Below are 18742 nucleotides of genomic sequence, written 5' to 3' on the forward strand. Positions count from 1 at the left end.
GGTTTGTATGTGGTAGGTAGTGGAGGGAGGGCCTATTCTAGAAAGGTCATTACATTAAAAAAACAGTGTAGAAAATCCATGTGTCAGTCAAGACAAAATAAACTGCTGTTTTTTTTCGGTTCCGTCTGGGGTATGAATGGATCAGACTCTCTCTTTGTAGTCACAGTGTGGTCTGAAGCTGCGGTCAACCTCTGTGTCATGTCTTGACCGTGCCCTAGTTCGCAGTCTAGCTGAGCTTGGGGGGGCTTTGTTTAGTCTGTTACTCACACACACAAGTTAAAAAACGTGTAAGTGGAGCAACATGTCAGGCCCAAGCAAACGGCCCAGTCTTCTGGATTCAATTACACGACCGCATGATCCATCCATACACTCCTCTACACAGCCTTCTGCCTCGGTCCCAGCAAAATCCCTCTCACCTCCAAAAGAATACAAATATGCAACGTGTGATTCATTAACTCTAGGCCCTAAACACAGAGTTCCCACTGTTTTCCCCATGAAAGAGGCTCCTGTCCCCCCCCCCCCCAGGAGGAGCGCAGCAGTGGGCCTAATGGCTATTTTGACTCTTTACTGATCCAGTGTGAAAAAGCCTCTGGATCCTCTTCGTCTTCAGGAGAGCGGTGGCCAGGAGTCACCGGAAACTGTAAAATATCCTTTATTGCTGCAGGGATGGATGGTTTCTAGGCTACAGATGGGGGAAGGAGCTATATGGCTTGTTCTGAAATCAATACATCAGGGCAGCTGTGAGATGTTTGTGTCATGGGAATGGAAAGTGATACTCTTTTCACACACAAAAGGTTGACTGAGGTATATGTTCACAGATTAATGTGAGAGAGGTGAGAATTTCCACATAGCCACTACATGTATCGCTTTATTTCAAAGTAAATTAATAAAACAAAAAACATTTTTGAACACAACTGAAAATCTAATCAGTCAAACAGAATGACGAGTTACAACCGTATCGCTGATAATGTTTCTGCAGCGTTGAGGCCCTGCTTACAAATATGTACTGTAGCCTGTGAAAGCAGGCAAAGGCCAGTCAGTCAGATATAAAAATATTTGTTTCCTGCTTGCTTAAAATGGCACTTTATAATCACACAACTTGTTTTCAGTTACATTTACTTAATAACAGTGGTGACACAATAATACATGTCCTGTACAATACTTTGAAGTTTTGATATTTGATATTTCCTAAGGACAAAAGGATTAAGAAAAGTTGATAAGATAAAAGAGAGAAGGCTATAGGTTTCCATATAATTTCACTCTGCTTCATAAAGTTTAGTGTTAAACTAACAACATCCACAGAGAAAGGGGAAATGACAAGCCAAGGAAGTACTCATACTGTGGCTGCAGAGACCCTGACTTAAAGACATCAAACGTAACATGAAAGCCAGTTCATTGACACATACAGAGTAAAGTAGCAAAACAATTTATATAAGCACAGCTTACACACATATACAATTATACTTTCACATGTAGAAAAAAATAACTGATAAAAGAGGAGACTGGCTGTATCGTTGAAACCCACATTTAAAAAAAATGGAAACAAGCAATAACAAATGTGTAGGAATCATAAGCACTCAAATAGCTTTTCAAACTGTGAAAGTGAAATGTAAGTTTGAATCCACAGCATAAACCACTGTCACTTATGTACTATAGTATGCACATGTTATTTTATATGAATATGTTTTATTCATATCCCATACACTCTAGTTCTGTGAGCTTCCTCTTGCAATGTAGTTACTATCATATGCATAAAAACACAACTATTACTGTAGCTATCCCCCTAGAGTCTATTGATGCACCGGTGCATCAATCTAATTACCACAATAAAACAAATCCCCATCAAGATCCTTCAGTTTAAGCTAGAGATATCAGTTCTTGCATGGGCTGCGTCTCAGCCCACCACATCCGCCTATGACGGCCTTCCTCTTCTGTGGTGGAAGGTGGGTACAGGTGGCTACAGTGGTGTTTGTCAGACCATGAGACATCCCGAAAATCGGACTTCTCATGAAAACTGCTGTAGTGTCCACTCTATGGATATATGAGACTCCCACGAACACGATGGGGGTCTCCGTTTTGCTCTACGAACACGATGGGGGTCTCCGTTTTGCTCTACGAACACGATGGGGGTCTCCGTTTTACTCTACTAACACGATGGGGTCTCCGTTTTGCTCTACGAACACGATGGGGGTCTCCGTTTTGCTCTACGACCCCCACGGGACTCATCTGAATGTAACCGGTACCAGTTTTTTTTTAAATGAATGGAAGTATGGAGGTAGTTGTGTGACTACCCAAAAAAGGGGTTAAATATGTGTAAAAAATATATATTTTATATATTTCCTGAGCTTTCTTACATCTCAAAGATATAGGACAGACACTATAAAACCTTAATCCATTTTTTCCATTTATGAATGTGTTATTGAATGCGTTTCTATGGGATTTGGTACTAAAGGCAAAATTCTATATTTCATCAAATACAAATACCTAACATACTATATCAAATAGCTAAATGGTATGACCATTAAAACAATTCCATGTCAACTTATCCTATTGCAGCTGGTTGCCTTCCAATTGTACATTCTACTCGTGAGCTGAATTTGAACAAGCTTGTTGAGTAAATGTACAAATATACATTTGCTGAAAACCACACCCATCATCATATTTCCCATGTCTTAGACTGATTACAGTAAGACACAATACATTCCTTTGGGTCTAGGATAGGGTGATAATTAGATAATTAGCTTCAATTAAATATATATTTTTTTACCTTTATTTAACTAGGCAAGTCAGTGGGTTAACTGCCTTGTTCAGGGGCAGAACAACAGATTTTTCCCTTGTCAGCTCTGGGATTTGATCCAGCAACCTTTCAGTTACTGGCCCCATGCTCTAACTACTAGGCTACCTGCCGCCCCAATTAGCTGGCTTTGATAAACTAATTTACCACTCTTCAAGTTGGGACAAAGTAAACTTGGCATAAAACCAATATAACATGTCTAGACTAAGTCATGCAATTGTGAATTAAACCACAGGAAGTTAATGACTGAAGTATCAAACAGTTTGTGTTGTATTTCTTCTGCTACGTAATATTTCCCAGTAACAATGAATGGTACCATCAGACATTAGTGGTGTAATCTCTTGGCAAAATAGCAGAAAAGTCATGCACAACAACGTTGCATGTGAAATGATAAATAATGGTAATTTTTCTGAAAGTATTAAATTATCTTGAGGTGTAAGACAAGGATGTTCTTTATTGCTTTTCTATTTATTATCGCAATTGAAATACTTGCTATAGCGAGTGTTCCACTATACCATGCCTTTATAAATCAGAGAAGATGTAGCTATAGGGCCTTCCACAGAATAATAATGCACTAATGTATCTGAGCAGCAGAAAAGGGAGGTATCAGTTCACAACCAAAAGTTGTTTGTCTGACCAGACTGACTTCATCCATGATCACTGCCTTTTTATAGGGAAACTTCCACAATGCCTTCAACCTTAATAGACAACATTGTGATAATACCAGATGACTAATCCATCATTACATTTTTTAAATGTTTTATTTAACTAGGCAAGTCAGTTAAGAACAAATTCTTATTTACAACGACGGCCTACACCGGACAAACCCGGACGAAGCTGGGCCAATTGTGCACCGCCCTATGGGACTCCCAATCACGGCCAGTTGTGATACAGCCTGTAGTCACGCCTCTAGCACTGTAGCCATTGTTCATGCCCTTTATGAAACATTATGCAAGGATGTTCTTTATTACTTCTTGATACGGAGCGTTGCTTACCCGTATGTGGGTGAGATTGAAGGAAGGATTTGGAAAGAACCTAAAAGTATGGCATTTACACTAGCTAGCTATTCGATAAGCACAAGGAAAAAATAGCTTAGCATTTTTTTTGCTGGTTTTACTTGTAAAAAGAGAGCATATCCAAAAGTTACTCTTATTTTATGTGGAAAATGTATTACACTGCTCTGAAAACTTACCAAACTATTCCTGAGATATTTACTTATTAGAAACGATTTGAATATCAAACTCACAAAAATGATAACACAATAAAATGTGTTAATTGTGATGGAAATTGTAATAGAGCCATTTTGAACCAGATTAGTTTTTTTATGAAGATGACACCCCCACACATGTGATATTGAAAAATTGCAGAATGTCCTCTCAAAAGGGACAACAGGACCTAAAACAGTGTATGGCCTTAGAGATACAGACCAAAAACGAATAACAATTAGAGAGGACAAAAAATAATTGCAGTCTTACGAGGCCATAGCTCTGTTAAGAGAAGAATGACAACGTAATGCTTCCTTAACAGTTCGCTTGAGTTCAAAAAGCTAATTTGTTTGCCAACAAACCATGACTGACAAAATTGTGAAAGAATGTACTCTCTGAAGACACAAAAAAATTAAAATGGTTTGTATTCGGTATTACGCAACATATTAACAACAAAAAAGGACAACAAAAAGAGGCCAACAACCCCGTTATGGAGTGTAACTGGCTAATTGAAATCAAACTGAAAAATATTGTACTTGTATTCTCAGTACCATGGTTCAACTTAGCCTTACTTCACCTCACTTACATTGCATAAATTTGATTGCATCACACAGAATATTGAGGAAAAAAGGTTTTCAATTATAATGATACAATGATGAGATTCTTACATGAATACTTAGTTGTGAGCATTGGAGAAACATGGAGGAAATTAAATACGATTGCTTGCCACTGTCAGCACTCTCCCCCAGTTATGTTTGGCGTTGTAGTGGAAAACGGATACATCGCAGGTTTATGAAAAGAGTCCATGAATTTACTTTCAACATCAGTCAATGTAATACTAGTATGGTATACAGTTCAATAGATTACAAACCCACTCCCACACCAATGAGAAGAACCACAGTTTAAAAACAAGTTCCACTTACTTTCCGCTGATTCTGGACACACAGCACACACACGCGCAAAAATAATATATTCCTTTGATGAACAACCACCAAGTCCTTTTCCATGTCTCCTTTGGAAGAAGTCATTCATTCACCATTGTCACCATTGTCACCATTGTCACCATAGTCCTGTCTGTTAGAAACAATTTAAAAAACGGTCTATTTGACGATCTGCGGTGGCATAATCGCTGTCTTTGTGGGTGTCTTAGTTTCCAGAGTAGTATCCAAAGTCCCGTCCTTGCCTTTCTTTCGGGGAGGCTTTTTGATGGGGGTCTTCTTTAGCGTCGGGTCCCCCGCACCACCACACCCCTCGACCACTCTAGAGCCGTTCAAGTCCTGCTTCTCCGGGCTCTTGGGGGCGACCTCAGGGGTAGCTGGGTCCTCAACACCAACCATCTTCTGGAGGCTGGTGGTGGTAGGCCGCAGAGGCTTGTTGGAGCCCTGGTGGCCTGGTGTGGGAGCGGTGGTCCGTTTGGCCTTTTGCGGAGGGGTGGGCTTTTCCCGGTCTCCTCGGCCCCGGAGGATCGGGGTGGACAGGCCGTTGGTCTTTACCAGGCCTGTGCCCTCGTTCCGGGTGATGCTCTGAGTCTTCTCCTTGAGCTGTGCGGCCAGGAGTGTGGCGGCCTCTGAGTTCATGTGTGGGTGGATCACTTTGGGGCTCTTGGGCGCCTCCTTAGGGATCTCCACAGCGGCTGCCTTCTTATCGGAGTTGTGGAAGTTGCCGATCTTCTTGAGAGCGTTTTGCACCACTCCATTGATGTGCTCCATGTGGTTCATGTTCTCTCTGGACCTCCCCACCCAGTGGGCCTTGTGTTTGCTGGGGGAGCCATTGACCACCGTCCCCTTTTCCTCTCGGTTGCTCTCCTCCTTGGAATTCTCCTTCAGCCTCTGCCTCTCTTCGCTCTTGGCTGGGCTGTTGCTGGAGCTCCTGGTTGTCTTCACCTTGGGAAATGTTAGCCCCTTGTCCCCCTGGTTCGGCTTCTCCACCTGGAGAGTGGTACCCCCGTTGTTCCCATGGATCCACGACACCTTGGGTTTGGTGGAGGGGTCCGGCGGGCGTGGTTTGGTCCTGGTCTTTCCCCCCGGGGACGGTGGTTTCCTTTTACCCTTGACCTCGATGGTGACCATGCTGTCGCTCCCATCTTCTTCCTCCTTGGAATTCTTGGAGAGGTGTGCAATGCGGGCATAAAGGGCCCCAATGGCTGACTCAGAACTGCTGGTGGAGCCCTCGCTGTCTGAGGACTTGAGGGGCGCTTCACTCCCATCCTGGGGTTTGTAGGTGGTGGCGCTGGTGTCTTTTAGGGAGGTATACCCACCTGTATCATCCTCACTGTGGAAGGCTGCTGCTGGCATCTCAGCCAGAGTGGGACTGCCCTTCACCTTATTCTCATTCAGCGACTCTATAGGACAGGAAGAGAGAACATGGATGAGAGTCAGGTTTAGATTGGATGGTAATGGTGGTCATACATAGGTGGTCAGGAAATACAGTATGACTGCATCATCAGGGATAAAGGATGTAGATGTGAGGCATGTTTACAGTATTTAGATTGTGTGGTCATTATAAATACAGAATTAGAACATACTGTATCATACAGTATCTCTTCTTACTGCCATTTGAAAATAATATCAAGCGATATTGAGACCTCCAAGAATTATTAAAGAAATTCTACGGTACTTTTGTGCTCCCGAAAACGTCACATATGTGCAGATATGTGCGCCACAACAATGCTCTCTCTCTCTCTCTCTCTCTGCTGTGTCCACTGAGCCATTGGGCCCACCTTGCAACCTCATTGGAAAACACTGAGCAGGTTTCTTGCTAGCTGTTACTCAAATATGCCAGCAGCATGCCACCCTGCATACCACTGCTGGCTTGCTTCTGAAGCTAAGCAGGGTTGGTCCTGGTCAGTTCCTGGATGGGAGACCAGATGCTGCTTGAAGTGGTGTTGGAGGGCCAGTAGGAGGCACTCTTTCCCTGGTCTAAAAAAATATCCCAATGCCCCAGGGCAGTGATTGGGGACACTGCCCTGTGTAGGGTGCTGTCTTTCGGATGGGATGTTAAACGGGTGTCCTGACTCTCTGAGGTCATTAAAAGATCCCATGGCACTTATCGTAAGAGTAGGGGTGTTAACCCCGGTGTCCTGGCTAAATTCCCAATTTGGCCCTCAAACCATCATGGTCACCTAATAATCCCCAGTTTACAATTGGCTCATTAATCCCTTCCTCTCCCCTGTAACTATTCCCCAGGTTGTTGCTGCAAATGAGAACATGTTCTCAGTCAACTTACCTGGTAAAATAATGGATAAATGAAAAAATGGCAAGGGGTGGAACCTCATTGGCTGGAACTCAAATTGCTATGGGTCAAAGCTTGCAGTACTCAAAATTGCAAGCACAGCTTCCAGAAAACAGTCACTTTCAAGCTAGGGATTCATAGCTAATTGAGGTAATTCTGCTCATAGATCATGTATGAATTACACATTGACACATCCAGCCCAAAGCGGGAGGTTTAAATACTTACTTGGTCGCCAAAGTACCGGTCTAACTAAAATTGTTTCTGGGAAATCTAACTTCTCAAACAATACAAAAAAACTGGTGGGCATGGATATTTTCCAACAAACTGCAAGGAGTGAGTCATGAATTGCACATGTGCCATTTTCTAAATTTACCATTACATTTCCTGTTCATGCTTTTGCAGCCACACTGTAAAAAGCAAATATAACTAATTGCTTGAGCATTATTCTGTCAGGAAAATAAATTGAGCTAATGTATGAACGTTTGTTCAGTCAACAAATTTGCTCACATGTATAAATGTATAAGAACTATAAGAATAAAATAAAAAAACATGTTTCCCGTTGGAAGGTTACACTGTACTTCGGTTCAGCTATGCTCAAATGTTGAGCAAACTCACAATCCTATTGCAGCTGGTTGCCTTACAATTGTACATTAAACCAACACATACTACCCGAGGTGAGCTGAATTTAAACAAGCTTGTTGAGTAAATTTACAAATGTATGTTTGCTCAAAACCACGCCCATCATCATATTTTCCAGCATTCTCTATTGCAGGTAATAATTTGAACTTTATTTTTTATTATTAAAAAATGACACATGGGGGAAGGAACTGGGCTCAATGGCACACGATAAGGAGAACTTACTATCCTATTCATCTAATTAGCTTTCCAGAGGTGTGTGACTCACAGTGCCCTTGTGACAAACAAATCCCACTCCAAGAGAGTGTTAGTACGTGTGAGTGTGCATGCATCCGTTCGTGCCTACATGTGTTTATTTGTGAAGTTGACGTGTCAAATCAAATCACAGTGTTTGTTTTTCTTTCCTGACGACTTCATGGGATTTCACATTGTTTCGACGGGGCCACCTTCACTGTGTGTGTGTGTGCATGCGTCCGTGCTTGTGAGGGTGTAATTACTCACCTTCACTGTGTGTGTGTGCATGCGTCCGTGCTTGTGCGTGTGTAATTACACACCTTCACTGTGTGTGTGTGCATGCGTCCGTGCTTGTGAGGGTGTAATTACTCACCTTCACTGTGTGTGTGTGCATGCGTCCGTGCTTGTGAGTGTGTAATTACACACCTTCACTGTGTGTGTGTGCATGCGTCCGTGCTTGTGAGGGTGTAATTACTCACCTTCACTGTGTGTGTGTGCATGCGTCCGTGCTTGTGAGGGTGTAATTACTCACCTTCACTGTGTGTGTGTGCATGCGTCCGTGCTTGTGAGGGTGTAATTACTCACCTTCACTGTGTGTGTGTGCATGCGTCCGTGCTTGTGAGGGTGTAATTACACACCTTCACTGTGTGTGTGTGCATGCGTCCGTGCTTGTGAGGGTGTAATTACTCACCTTCACTGTGTGTGTGTGCATGCGTCCGTGCTTGTGAGGGTGTAATTACTCACCTTCACTGTGTGTGTGTGCATGGGTGTAATTACTCACCTTCACTGTGTGTGTGTGCATGCGTCCGTGCTTGTGAGGGTGTAATTACTCACCTTCACTGTGTGTGTGTGCATGCGTCCGTGCTTGTGAGGGTGTAATTACTCACCTTCACTGTGTGTGTGTGCATGCGTCCGTGCTTGTGAGGGTGTAATTACTCACCTTCACTGTGTGTGTGTGCATGCGTCCGTGCTTGTGAGGGTGTAATTACTCACCTTCACTGTGTGTGTGTGCATGCGTCCGTGCTTGTGAGGGTGTGTTTGCTTGTGCGTGCGTAATTACTCACCTTCATGGGGAACACAGTACACAGGGCCATCATCACTGGGTTCCTCTTCGAAGGAATCAAAGGACTCCTGGGAGGACCAGGAGGAGGGGCTGGGCAGCTCGGCTACAGAGGGGGGCTCGATGAAGCTGCAGTTGAATGTGTTCTCAGGGTGGTGGGCTACTGGAGGGGTTAGGACACAGAGAAACAGGGTCAGAGAAGGAGAGGGAAGGGAATGGGACAACCTAACAAGAACAACAGATGGAGATGTGGGGTTTGTTGGGTATGTAATGAAAGATAAAGGATGGCTTGAGACAAAGTTATGTTTGAAAAGATATAAAACTGTTGTGTGATGACGTGAATGATCAAGTCTTTGATTTGTGGGTGTGCATTGGACATTTTAATATCTGGTCTATCTATTCTTTGAACAAAAGCATTTACTGAGAAATTAGCTAGCGAAAGCTATTTTTCCTAAATGTAGGTCCTCCCTCCCTCCCTCCATGTTGGTGTATTCTGCTGACCCTTCAGTCTGAGGACAGCTGTGATCTGTTTGGGACGCCTGTGGTTGCTCTTCTCCTTTCCCCATCTGGCAGTGGACTAACTGACTGTGTGTGACTGGGCGTTAACTGGACACTGACCACATCAGATTCGTCTACATACATCCCCCCCCTCCACCCGATGACACATGAGCCCATCCATTTGTTCTCCGCTGACGCTAAGCTAACCCTAAACCATGTTTCGGCTGAAAGATCCCCACTAACTACCCCAAGTCTCTATGTATTGGATTTCATTTATTTGACAGTTTGAAACACAATTCCGCCACACAAGCAGATTTACTGCATGTAAAATCATCGAGGAAGAACCAATAAAGTTTTACAACATATCTCCATTTTGGTCCTTATTGTGGTATAAGATATGGTTGTGGTATAAGATATGGTTGTGGTATAAGATATGGTTGTGGTATAAGATATGGTTGTGGTATAAGATATGGTTGTGGTATAAGATATGGTTGTGGTATAAGATATGGTTGTGGTATAAGATATGGTTGTGGCATGGACGTCATCTTCCAAACTGTAAAACAACTGAATTCTAGTAACAACAACATGGCCAGGTGTAGTACAGCTACAACTAAATGACTAGCAGGAGATGTGTCAACACAAGGGCAGCAGAATTCTATTACTCTCACAACGCTCGTGAAATCAGGGGACTTTATTGGTGGGAATTTCCACTGACAGCTGAGCTTATTATAAGGATATCCAGCAGACTGCACAGTCTAGGAATGAATACTTCGGATATTGTTCCTGGAAAAATTGCAATACTACTGTACAATGGTGACTGGATGATCATATTAAAGGAACGTGACTTGATGTAGATTACATTGGTTGGATTGTAGCAAAGGCAGTAGGTTAGAAACAATATACGGTAAACAATACCCACCCAGATATTTATCCAGGAAAATAACTTCATAGCTGCTTTTCATCAAGACAAAAAAATATTTTGCTCAAATTCAATGAAGGCCATACATACATACATACATACATACATACATACATACATACATACATACATACATACATACATACATACATACATACATACATACATACATACATACATACATACATACATACATACATACGTCTGACTGTCTTTATGAGTGGTTTGCACTTTCTCTATTGTAGCAGCCCTTCTGTGATTGACTAAAGAGAACAGACAATACCCATGCAATGTGGGTAGCAGAGTGGCCCTAAACTCATTGACTAACTAACCAAATGCTGTACTAGACTATAGCAGACAGACAGTACTGGTGCAGTGGCCATTTGGTATAGCATAGGACGGGGGGAGGAAACTAGGTGGTCGGGGGGCCGGAACATAATTATAATTTGTACATTGCAAATTGACCACAACTAAGCCCAAAAAGAGGTTGCATTTAAAAATAAGTCATTTCCTACCCTGGTTACATTGAGACACGATCACATATATCTCTTTTTTTATTTTATTAATCGGGAATACTTTTCTAAATCAATTTTTTTTTTAAAAATCTGAATTCCTGGTGATTTTACAGTCTTTAAAAAAAAAATTATACAAAAACTAAAATCATAGTTTTACTTAAAAACTTTGGGGGGCGTCGCCTGTTGCCGACCCCTGGTATACACTCTTAGAAAAAAGGGTTCCAAAAGGGGTTTTCGGCTGTCCCCATAGGATAACGTATGAACCGATAAGTAGAACCCTTTTTGGTTCCGAGTAGTACCCTCTGTAGAAATAATACACGGTTCTTCAAAGAGTTCTCCTATGGGGACAGCAGTAGAACCGTTTTAGGCTATTTTTAACTATATTTTTTCTATGAGTCTAGGGTCTATTGTAAAGTAACTAAGCATCCGTTATCTTAACGCAACAGTAAACAAACAACTGCTGTCCTTGGATGTTCACACCAGACTAAATGTCCAGAGCCGCATTCATTCTTGAGAGAGAGACAGGACGCCACTGAAAGCCCAAAGCCCTGCCTACACAGAGGCCAACGTTGGACAACCGTACCCCAGCTGCACAGTCCTATAATAGCTGCCTGTGAGGCCAACAACACTGGAGCAGGTGGTCCCACTCTACATCACTTTCACAGGGAAGCATTCGGACATGTAACTGCATCCCAAATGGCACCCTATCCCCTATAAAGTACACTATTTTTGACCAGAGCCCACACACAGAGTGCCACGGAATGGGAATGGGGGAAGCCAGCCGAGCGTCAGATAGCTAGCTATAGTATAGGGCATGGAATGACAAAGTCTAAGCAGTTTGGAGGTTTAATAAGTAGAGGAGTGGGATGGGGGAACGTTTACATATTGAGAAGCAGAGGAGCGGAGGAGCTATGCAAAAGACAGAGCAAACGTTTTCTTCCTCATCCTCCTCCCTCTGTTTCTCTTTCCTTTTATCTTGGGATGGGTGAGAATTTGTGTATGAAGGAGCTAAATTACCTATGCAAAAACAGCACACATGATTTCTTCCTATTTCTCCCCTGTTCCTCTTTCCTTTTCCACATCTGTTGTAGTGTGTTGACTCCAGTGTGGATAAATCATAGGTCTGACACAGGTTGGGGTAAATTTGGCCACTTCCTGTTTTGAATCCAGTGGGCCTCCTGCGGAATGTTGCAGGGACTGAAGGAGCCCCTGGGAGGGTAGAGTTTCAAAACGCTGGCAGGCAGGCCACGCTTCTGTAGGCAGGCAACGAGGAAAGCAGAGCAGAGTGGCCTGGCTCTGGGGAGGGAGGGAGAGGCTGACCAGTTTATCCCCCTTATGAACAAGAGGAGAATCTATAAGCTTCAGTGGGAGAATGACTGTAAAATGAATTGGGTTGTCGTTTAATATCTCTGTGTTGTCATGTATTCTTGAATGTGAGGGAGGAAACTTAAGAGAGAATTGGTTTTGGCTTGGACCAAAAACTCTATTCTACTCTCTGAAATTCCCAAAGTGGTAGTTTGTTCTAGTTGATTGCAACCCAGGCATGGCATATGCTTTGTGTATACAAGAATGAAAGGGCTTGTTTGTTTGAAAGGAGGTCGGACGCTCTGACTTTTAACAAATGCAATTTCTAAAGCCTCGGGCCGATTGTTTATAAGTTACAGTAAACTTTGAGGGTGTTTAAAAAAAATACTGTTAATGTGCCATGACACAAGACAAGTCTCTGACAAAGACAATACTGTTCCAGTGTGTGTTTCTATGCAGGCGTGATGAAGACAGCTGTTAGCTGAACTAGTCCGCTGAAGAAGAGAAGAAGCACATGCTACTCATTGTGAAAGAGAGGAGAAGTGAAACAAGGTCACCACTGTTTAACTCCTTCATCACCACTGGTGTTTTAAAGGCCTTTAAAATGTGTAATATTACTCCGTAGAGTGACTACAATGATGTCCACAAATAGGGCACTTCTACAGCCCTTCAAAATATACTATACTCAGACCATCCACGCATTCAGAGGCAGATGTCCATGATTCAATTGATCTCCTACATAGCAGAGCCAATGCATCCTGGCCAACGCCAATTCAGAACATGGACTGTCTTAATATTCCAGAAGGCATCTGGGTAGAAAGGGAAGAGTTATTCAGTATGTAAGCCATGTGTAATGTCCTTAAAGCTGACCTGAGATGGGTCCTGACAGACAGACAATCCAAACCTCCCTCCCTCCACACACACACAGACAGACAGGAGCTATTCTCCACATTACGAATAACACAGCAGCCTTTGATAAGGTATCACTCAACACCAATCAGACGTACCGGAGCACCACACCACTACACTGACCCTTTCTGTCTCAGCCTTCATCCCACTAGGAGAGGAGCTCAGGAGAGAGGAAGTGAGGGGTTGTAATAATATGAACACTTGGTATTTAAGGGGTGCCAAGAATAATAAGGCCCGCAACCATTGCATTCCTCTCAGATGAAACCCCAAACCCATTTGGCAGCTGCAGTACACTTTTCAACCCTATTTATTGTCTGAAAACCACTCAACATAGTCACAGAGACAGGTCACAGAGCAAAGGGAAAATTAAAATGCTCTCTCTCTCTTTTGCTGAAGAGATCGAGGTTTGTAATGACTAGAGACACAGAAACTATTAGGTCATCAAGAGACATGAACTAAGGAGGTATAAGGACAGCAACAGTGGCTCTATTCGTGTCCAAAATGGCACTTCTTTTCACCAGAGCCCTTAAGAAATAGGGTGCCATTTGGGACACAAAAGCAGCCTCTGTCTTGGCATAGTGAAGGCAGTAGCCTATCAGGGAGGAGGGATTAGGGCTTACCGACTACTTTAGGCAGCTTCTGCCGTCTCAGTGGGATCCGGGGGAGTTTGGTGCTGATTCGGCTGAATCGTCCACACAGGATCCGCCTGGCTTTTTTACTGTTGGTAGAGTTGTCTTGGTCAGAACTGAGGGAAAGAGGGAGGGTGACGCCATGGAAAACATACTCAATTACTAAGCCATACAAACCGATTCAAATGTGGGTGAGGTTCATCTACATTGACACGCTTGCAGTATGAGCTACATGCCATGGGCCACTTGAAGAAAAAGACCACACACACTATCATACTGACCCATTTTGGATTTGGCAACATAAGATATACTGTGCAGGATCTTTAAACTCAGTTGTAACCTATAACAAGGACCCACAGTCTTTCCTGATCAGGTATCACGACCAGGAAAAACTCATGGCCCTAACTATACTGTATATACTGTAATACTATATATCAAAATACTCATGGCCCTAACTATACTGTATATACTGTAATACTATATATCATTGCTGTCAAAATAAAAATATTGTAACTCCATTTGTGCCTTTTTTTCCCCCGACAGTGACGATACAAGATAAAAGGGTAAAAACTCTTTAAAGGATGTAGCCCTCTGCTATTTAACAAGGAATGGCCCTTCATCCCATCACGCGGCCTCACCCTACACCAGGCCTGTGTCTGTCACTCACTTCTGGTGGTGTTTATTTCTGCAGAGGCAGCAGCAGCAGAGGAGTGAGAGGAGGACAATGAGCAGAAAGAAGACCAGGGTTCCCGCCGCGATCACACCCATCCTCTGGTTAGGCTCTGAAACAGCAGACAGACAGACACAAGCAGGGGTTTATGGGTGTGACACACTGGTACAGATTGCCAGTGCCAACCAGAGCCATCTGTATATATCTGGTGCTGAACTCCCAGAACCAAGACTCTGGAGCTGAAACTCAAGCTTCTGTACCATGATGTGGGCATTGAAGAGATATCCAATAGAGTTAAGTAATAGATGTTAAATTCAGCCATGCATGCAACAGCCCTCCTCTCTATAAATCACCAGTCTCTTTATCCATCTCCTGTTGTGGATCCACTTAACTGACTTCTAGAAGCATCCACTGAACCCTATCCTTCACTCACTCTGTTACCCCTCTGCTATGATTCCCTTTACTCCCATAATTCCTTCATGATTTAGAAGCACTCTCCCTTTCTAGGCTGGTTACACATAAAACTCAGTGTCTCCTGACCCCTCCAGTCTCAGCCTCCAGTATTTATGCTGCAGTAGTTTATGTGTCGGGCGGCTAGGGTCAGTCTGTTATATCTGGAGTATTTCTCCTGTCTTATCAGGTGTCCTGTGTGAATTTAAGTATGCTCTCGCTAATTCTCTCTCTTTCTCTCTTGGAGGACCTGAGCTCTAGGACCATGCCTCAGGACTACCTCGCCTGATGACTCCTTGCTGTTCCCAGTCCACCTGGCCGTGCTGCTGCTCCAGTTTCAACTGTTCTGCCTGCGACTATGGAACCCTGACCTGTTCACCGGACGTGCTACCTGTCCCAGACCTGCTGTTTTCAACTCTCTAGAGACAGCAGGAGCGGTAGAGATACTCTGAATGATCGGCTATGAAAAGCCAACTGACATTTACCCCTGAGGTGCTGACCTGTTGCACCCTCTACAACCACGGGGATTATTATTATTTGACCCTGCTGGTCATCTATGAACATTTGAACATCTTGGCCATGTTCTGTTATAATCTCCACCAGGCACAGCCAGAAGAGGACTGGTCACCCCTCATAGCCTGGGTCCCCTATAGGTTTCTTCCTAGGTTCTGGCCTTTCTAGGGAGTTTTTCCTAGCCACCATGCTTCTACACCTGCATTGCTTGCTGTTTGGGGTTTTAGGCTGGGTTTCTGTACAGCACTTTGTGACATCAGCTGATGTAAGAAGGGCTTTATAAATACATTTGATTGGCAAGCATCTCTAGGCCTATGGAGCCCTGATCAAAAGTGGTGCACTGTAAAAGGAGAGCAATTTCAGATGCAGCCTTAATCACCACAGACACACTGCAGCCAGATGGCACCACTAGCAGTTAGATAAATACTGGTGGCCCCTGGCCCTCTATGCCCCTCTGCTGTCATAGAGGCTATGGAAGAATGGTTGTGTGTCCTTGGTGTGGCGTGTTCACAGCTGGATAAAGGAAGGGACTGGCCTGGCACACTGACCCAGTGACATCCTCACCGCTTCCCAACATGCCCATTTGCCGAAACCTCTGGTGACCTCGTTTCCTCTCCTCCCGCTATCCCATCTCTTTTCCTCCTCCAGTTCTCTCTCTCTCTCTCTTACTCTCTATTCAATCTTTATCACTCTCTTTGCTTTATTCTCTCTACCATCCTCCCTCACTCGCTCTCCATTTCTCTCCCTCTACCATCCTCCCACTCGCTCTCCCATCCTCCTCACTCTTTCTCTCTCTGTCTCTCTCTCTGTACCATCCTCCCTAACTCTCTCCCTCTTTCTCTCTCTACCATCATCCCTCACTTGCCCTCTTTCTCTCTCCACCATCCTCCGTCACTCTCCCTCTTTCATCCTCCCTCACTCTCCCTCTTTCTCTCCCATCCTCCCTCACTATGTATCTTTTAACTCTCGCTCTCCCTTTCTTTCCCCTTACTTTCCTTCTCTCTCACCTCCCTTCGTCTCTCCCTCCTCCCCCCCGTCTCTCCCTCCTCTACCCCCCCACTCGCTCTCCATTCCCTCTCTCCCTCTCTGTCTCTCTCTCTGTACCATCCTCCCACTCGCTCTCCCATCCTCCCTCACTCTTTCTCTCTCTGTACCATCCTCCCTAACTCTCTCCCTCTTTCTCTCTCTACCATCATCCCTCACTTGCCCTCTTTCTCTCTCCACCATCCTCCGTCACTCTCCCTCTTTCTCTTCCATCCTCCGTCACTCTCCCTCTTTCTCTTCCATCCTCCCTCACTCTCCCTCTTTCTCTCCCATCCTCCCTCACTATGTATCTTTTAACTCTCGCTCTCCCTTTCTTTCCCCTTACTTTCCTTCTCTCTCACCTCCCTTCGTCTCTCCCTCCTACCACCCCCCCCCACCCGCTCTCCATTTCTCTCCCTCTACCATCCTCCCACTCGCTCTCCCATCCTCGCTCAATCTTTCTCTCTCTCTGTCTCTCTCTCTGTACCATCCTCCCTAACTCTCTCCCTCTTTCTCTCTCTACCATCATCCCTCACTTGCCCTCTTTCTCTCTCCACCATCCTCCGTCACTCTCCCTCTTTCTCTCCCATCCTCCCTCACTATGTATCTTTTAACTCTCGCTCTCCCTTTCTTTCCCCTTACTTTCCTTCTCTCTCACCTCCCTTCGTCTCTCCCTCCTACCCCCCCCCCCCACCCCCTGACTCTCTCTCTCTCTCCAGCTGGATAGGAACAAGCCCAACAAACACAGTCATAAAAAAGGACACCAGGCATTCTGGAAAGGCCATCAGGCCTCCTTCATGTTAACTCTACTTCAGTAACCTGAATAAACGTGTGTTAGTGCTTGCTGTCTCCATCCAACTCACAGACAGAGAAGCCATACATGTGCTGCGTCACTGTTAGCAACTGGCTATTTAGACATTTGGGACCTTCATGTAGATTGCACACATTTTATATGATCTCCATGGTCGCGTGTAGGCAGGGGTGAGCTTTCTTTACATCCTGCATTCCTTAAAAAAATCTACTATACGTTTTTTAACACTAGAAGCACCAGGGTTTTTTAACACTAGAAGCACCAGGGTTTTTTAACACTAGAAGGACCAGGGTTTTTTAACACTAGAAGCACCAGGGTTTTTTAACACTAGAAGGACCAGGGTTTTTTAACACTAGAAGGACCAGGGTTTTTTAACACTAGAAGGACCAGGGTTTTTTAACACTAGAAAGAACAGGGTTTTTTTAACACTAGAAGGAACAGGGTTTTTTAACACTAGAACCACCAGGGTTTTTTAACACTAGAAGCACCAGGGTTTTTTAACACTAGAAGCACCAGGGTTTTTTAACACTAGAAGGACCAGGGTTTGACTCCCTTAGTACTCCGCTAAGAACACCTTTATTACATCTTAATATTCAGTCTTGCGGCGTGGCTGCCTTCAAAAACAACAATCTAACGTTTTCCCAAATCTGGAAAAGTGAATGAGGAAATAGAGAGCGGATTCCTTACGTAGGTTGCAGGCCCCAGACACTGGGTTACAGTTGTTGTCGTGACAGGTGCAGGTCTGTGCACAGTTCACTCCATACTGACCCATCTGACACGTCATGTTGCAGCTAGAAGACAGACAGATACAACATCTTAGTGACTGAGACAGGTGCATTGAAATAGACAGGGAATAAACTAGTAATGTACTACAATGACTATATGAAGCTCCCTCTGCACTGACTAACTACTTCTACTGGCGCTGACTGAATAATGCTTTCATGTATAGGATCTTAATTTGATCACTCTTTTGTTGCTGAGAATTTTCCTGGAATGCAGATTCACAGAAAACCCACACAAACAAGGTTATATTAAATATGTAATGTAGCCTACTTTTTGCCAAATAATAGCCTAACCACCGATCAAGCGACACTATGGACTAAACGTTCAAATCCTGTGCTGCAGGATTATTTTACTGTGACAAAAGGGGTCAAATTAAGATCCTACATCTGTACGGAAAAACAGGAGTTTTTCCCAACCACTAGTGACCTGGGCACTAGAAATATGTTAGGGTCTAAAGGGTTTCCTGGTTCGGCCATGTAATCAGGAAACCTCTAGGCGTGAAGCATGAGTGCGTACAAAAAAACTAAAAAAAAATGGAACATTCTGTCTGAGTATTG

General features: G+C 43.9%; 1 protein-coding gene across 4 annotated transcripts in view; it reads right to left on the reverse strand.

The window, feature by feature from the left end:
- Nucleotides 1-850: 850 nt before the first annotated feature.
- scarf2 (scavenger receptor class F, member 2) overlaps nt 851-18742 on the reverse strand; it is a 30541-nt gene continuing 12649 nt past the window's right edge. The window contains exons 7-11 of one of the 4 annotated variants that reach the window (XM_042331352.1): nt 18090-18193; nt 14603-14717; nt 13927-14024; nt 9165-9320; nt 851-6340 (exon numbers count right to left, since the gene is read on the reverse strand). In XM_042331352.1, coding sequence (XP_042187286.1) covers nt 5100-6340; nt 9165-9320; nt 13927-14024; nt 14603-14717; nt 18090-18193 — 1714 coding nt within the window. In that variant the 3' untranslated portion in view covers nt 851-5099. Of the gene's footprint in view, nt 6341-9164; nt 9324-13926; nt 14052-14602; nt 14718-18089; nt 18194-18742 lie in introns of all 4 variants that reach the window. The other 3 variants (XM_024438202.2, XM_024438203.2, XM_024438201.2) reach the window with 3 other exon arrangements.

The sequence above is a fragment of the Oncorhynchus tshawytscha genome, linkage group LG12, assembly GCF_018296145.1.
Source record: "Oncorhynchus tshawytscha isolate Ot180627B linkage group LG12, Otsh_v2.0, whole genome shotgun sequence".
Lineage (NCBI taxonomy): Eukaryota > Metazoa > Chordata > Actinopteri > Salmoniformes > Salmonidae > Oncorhynchus > Oncorhynchus tshawytscha.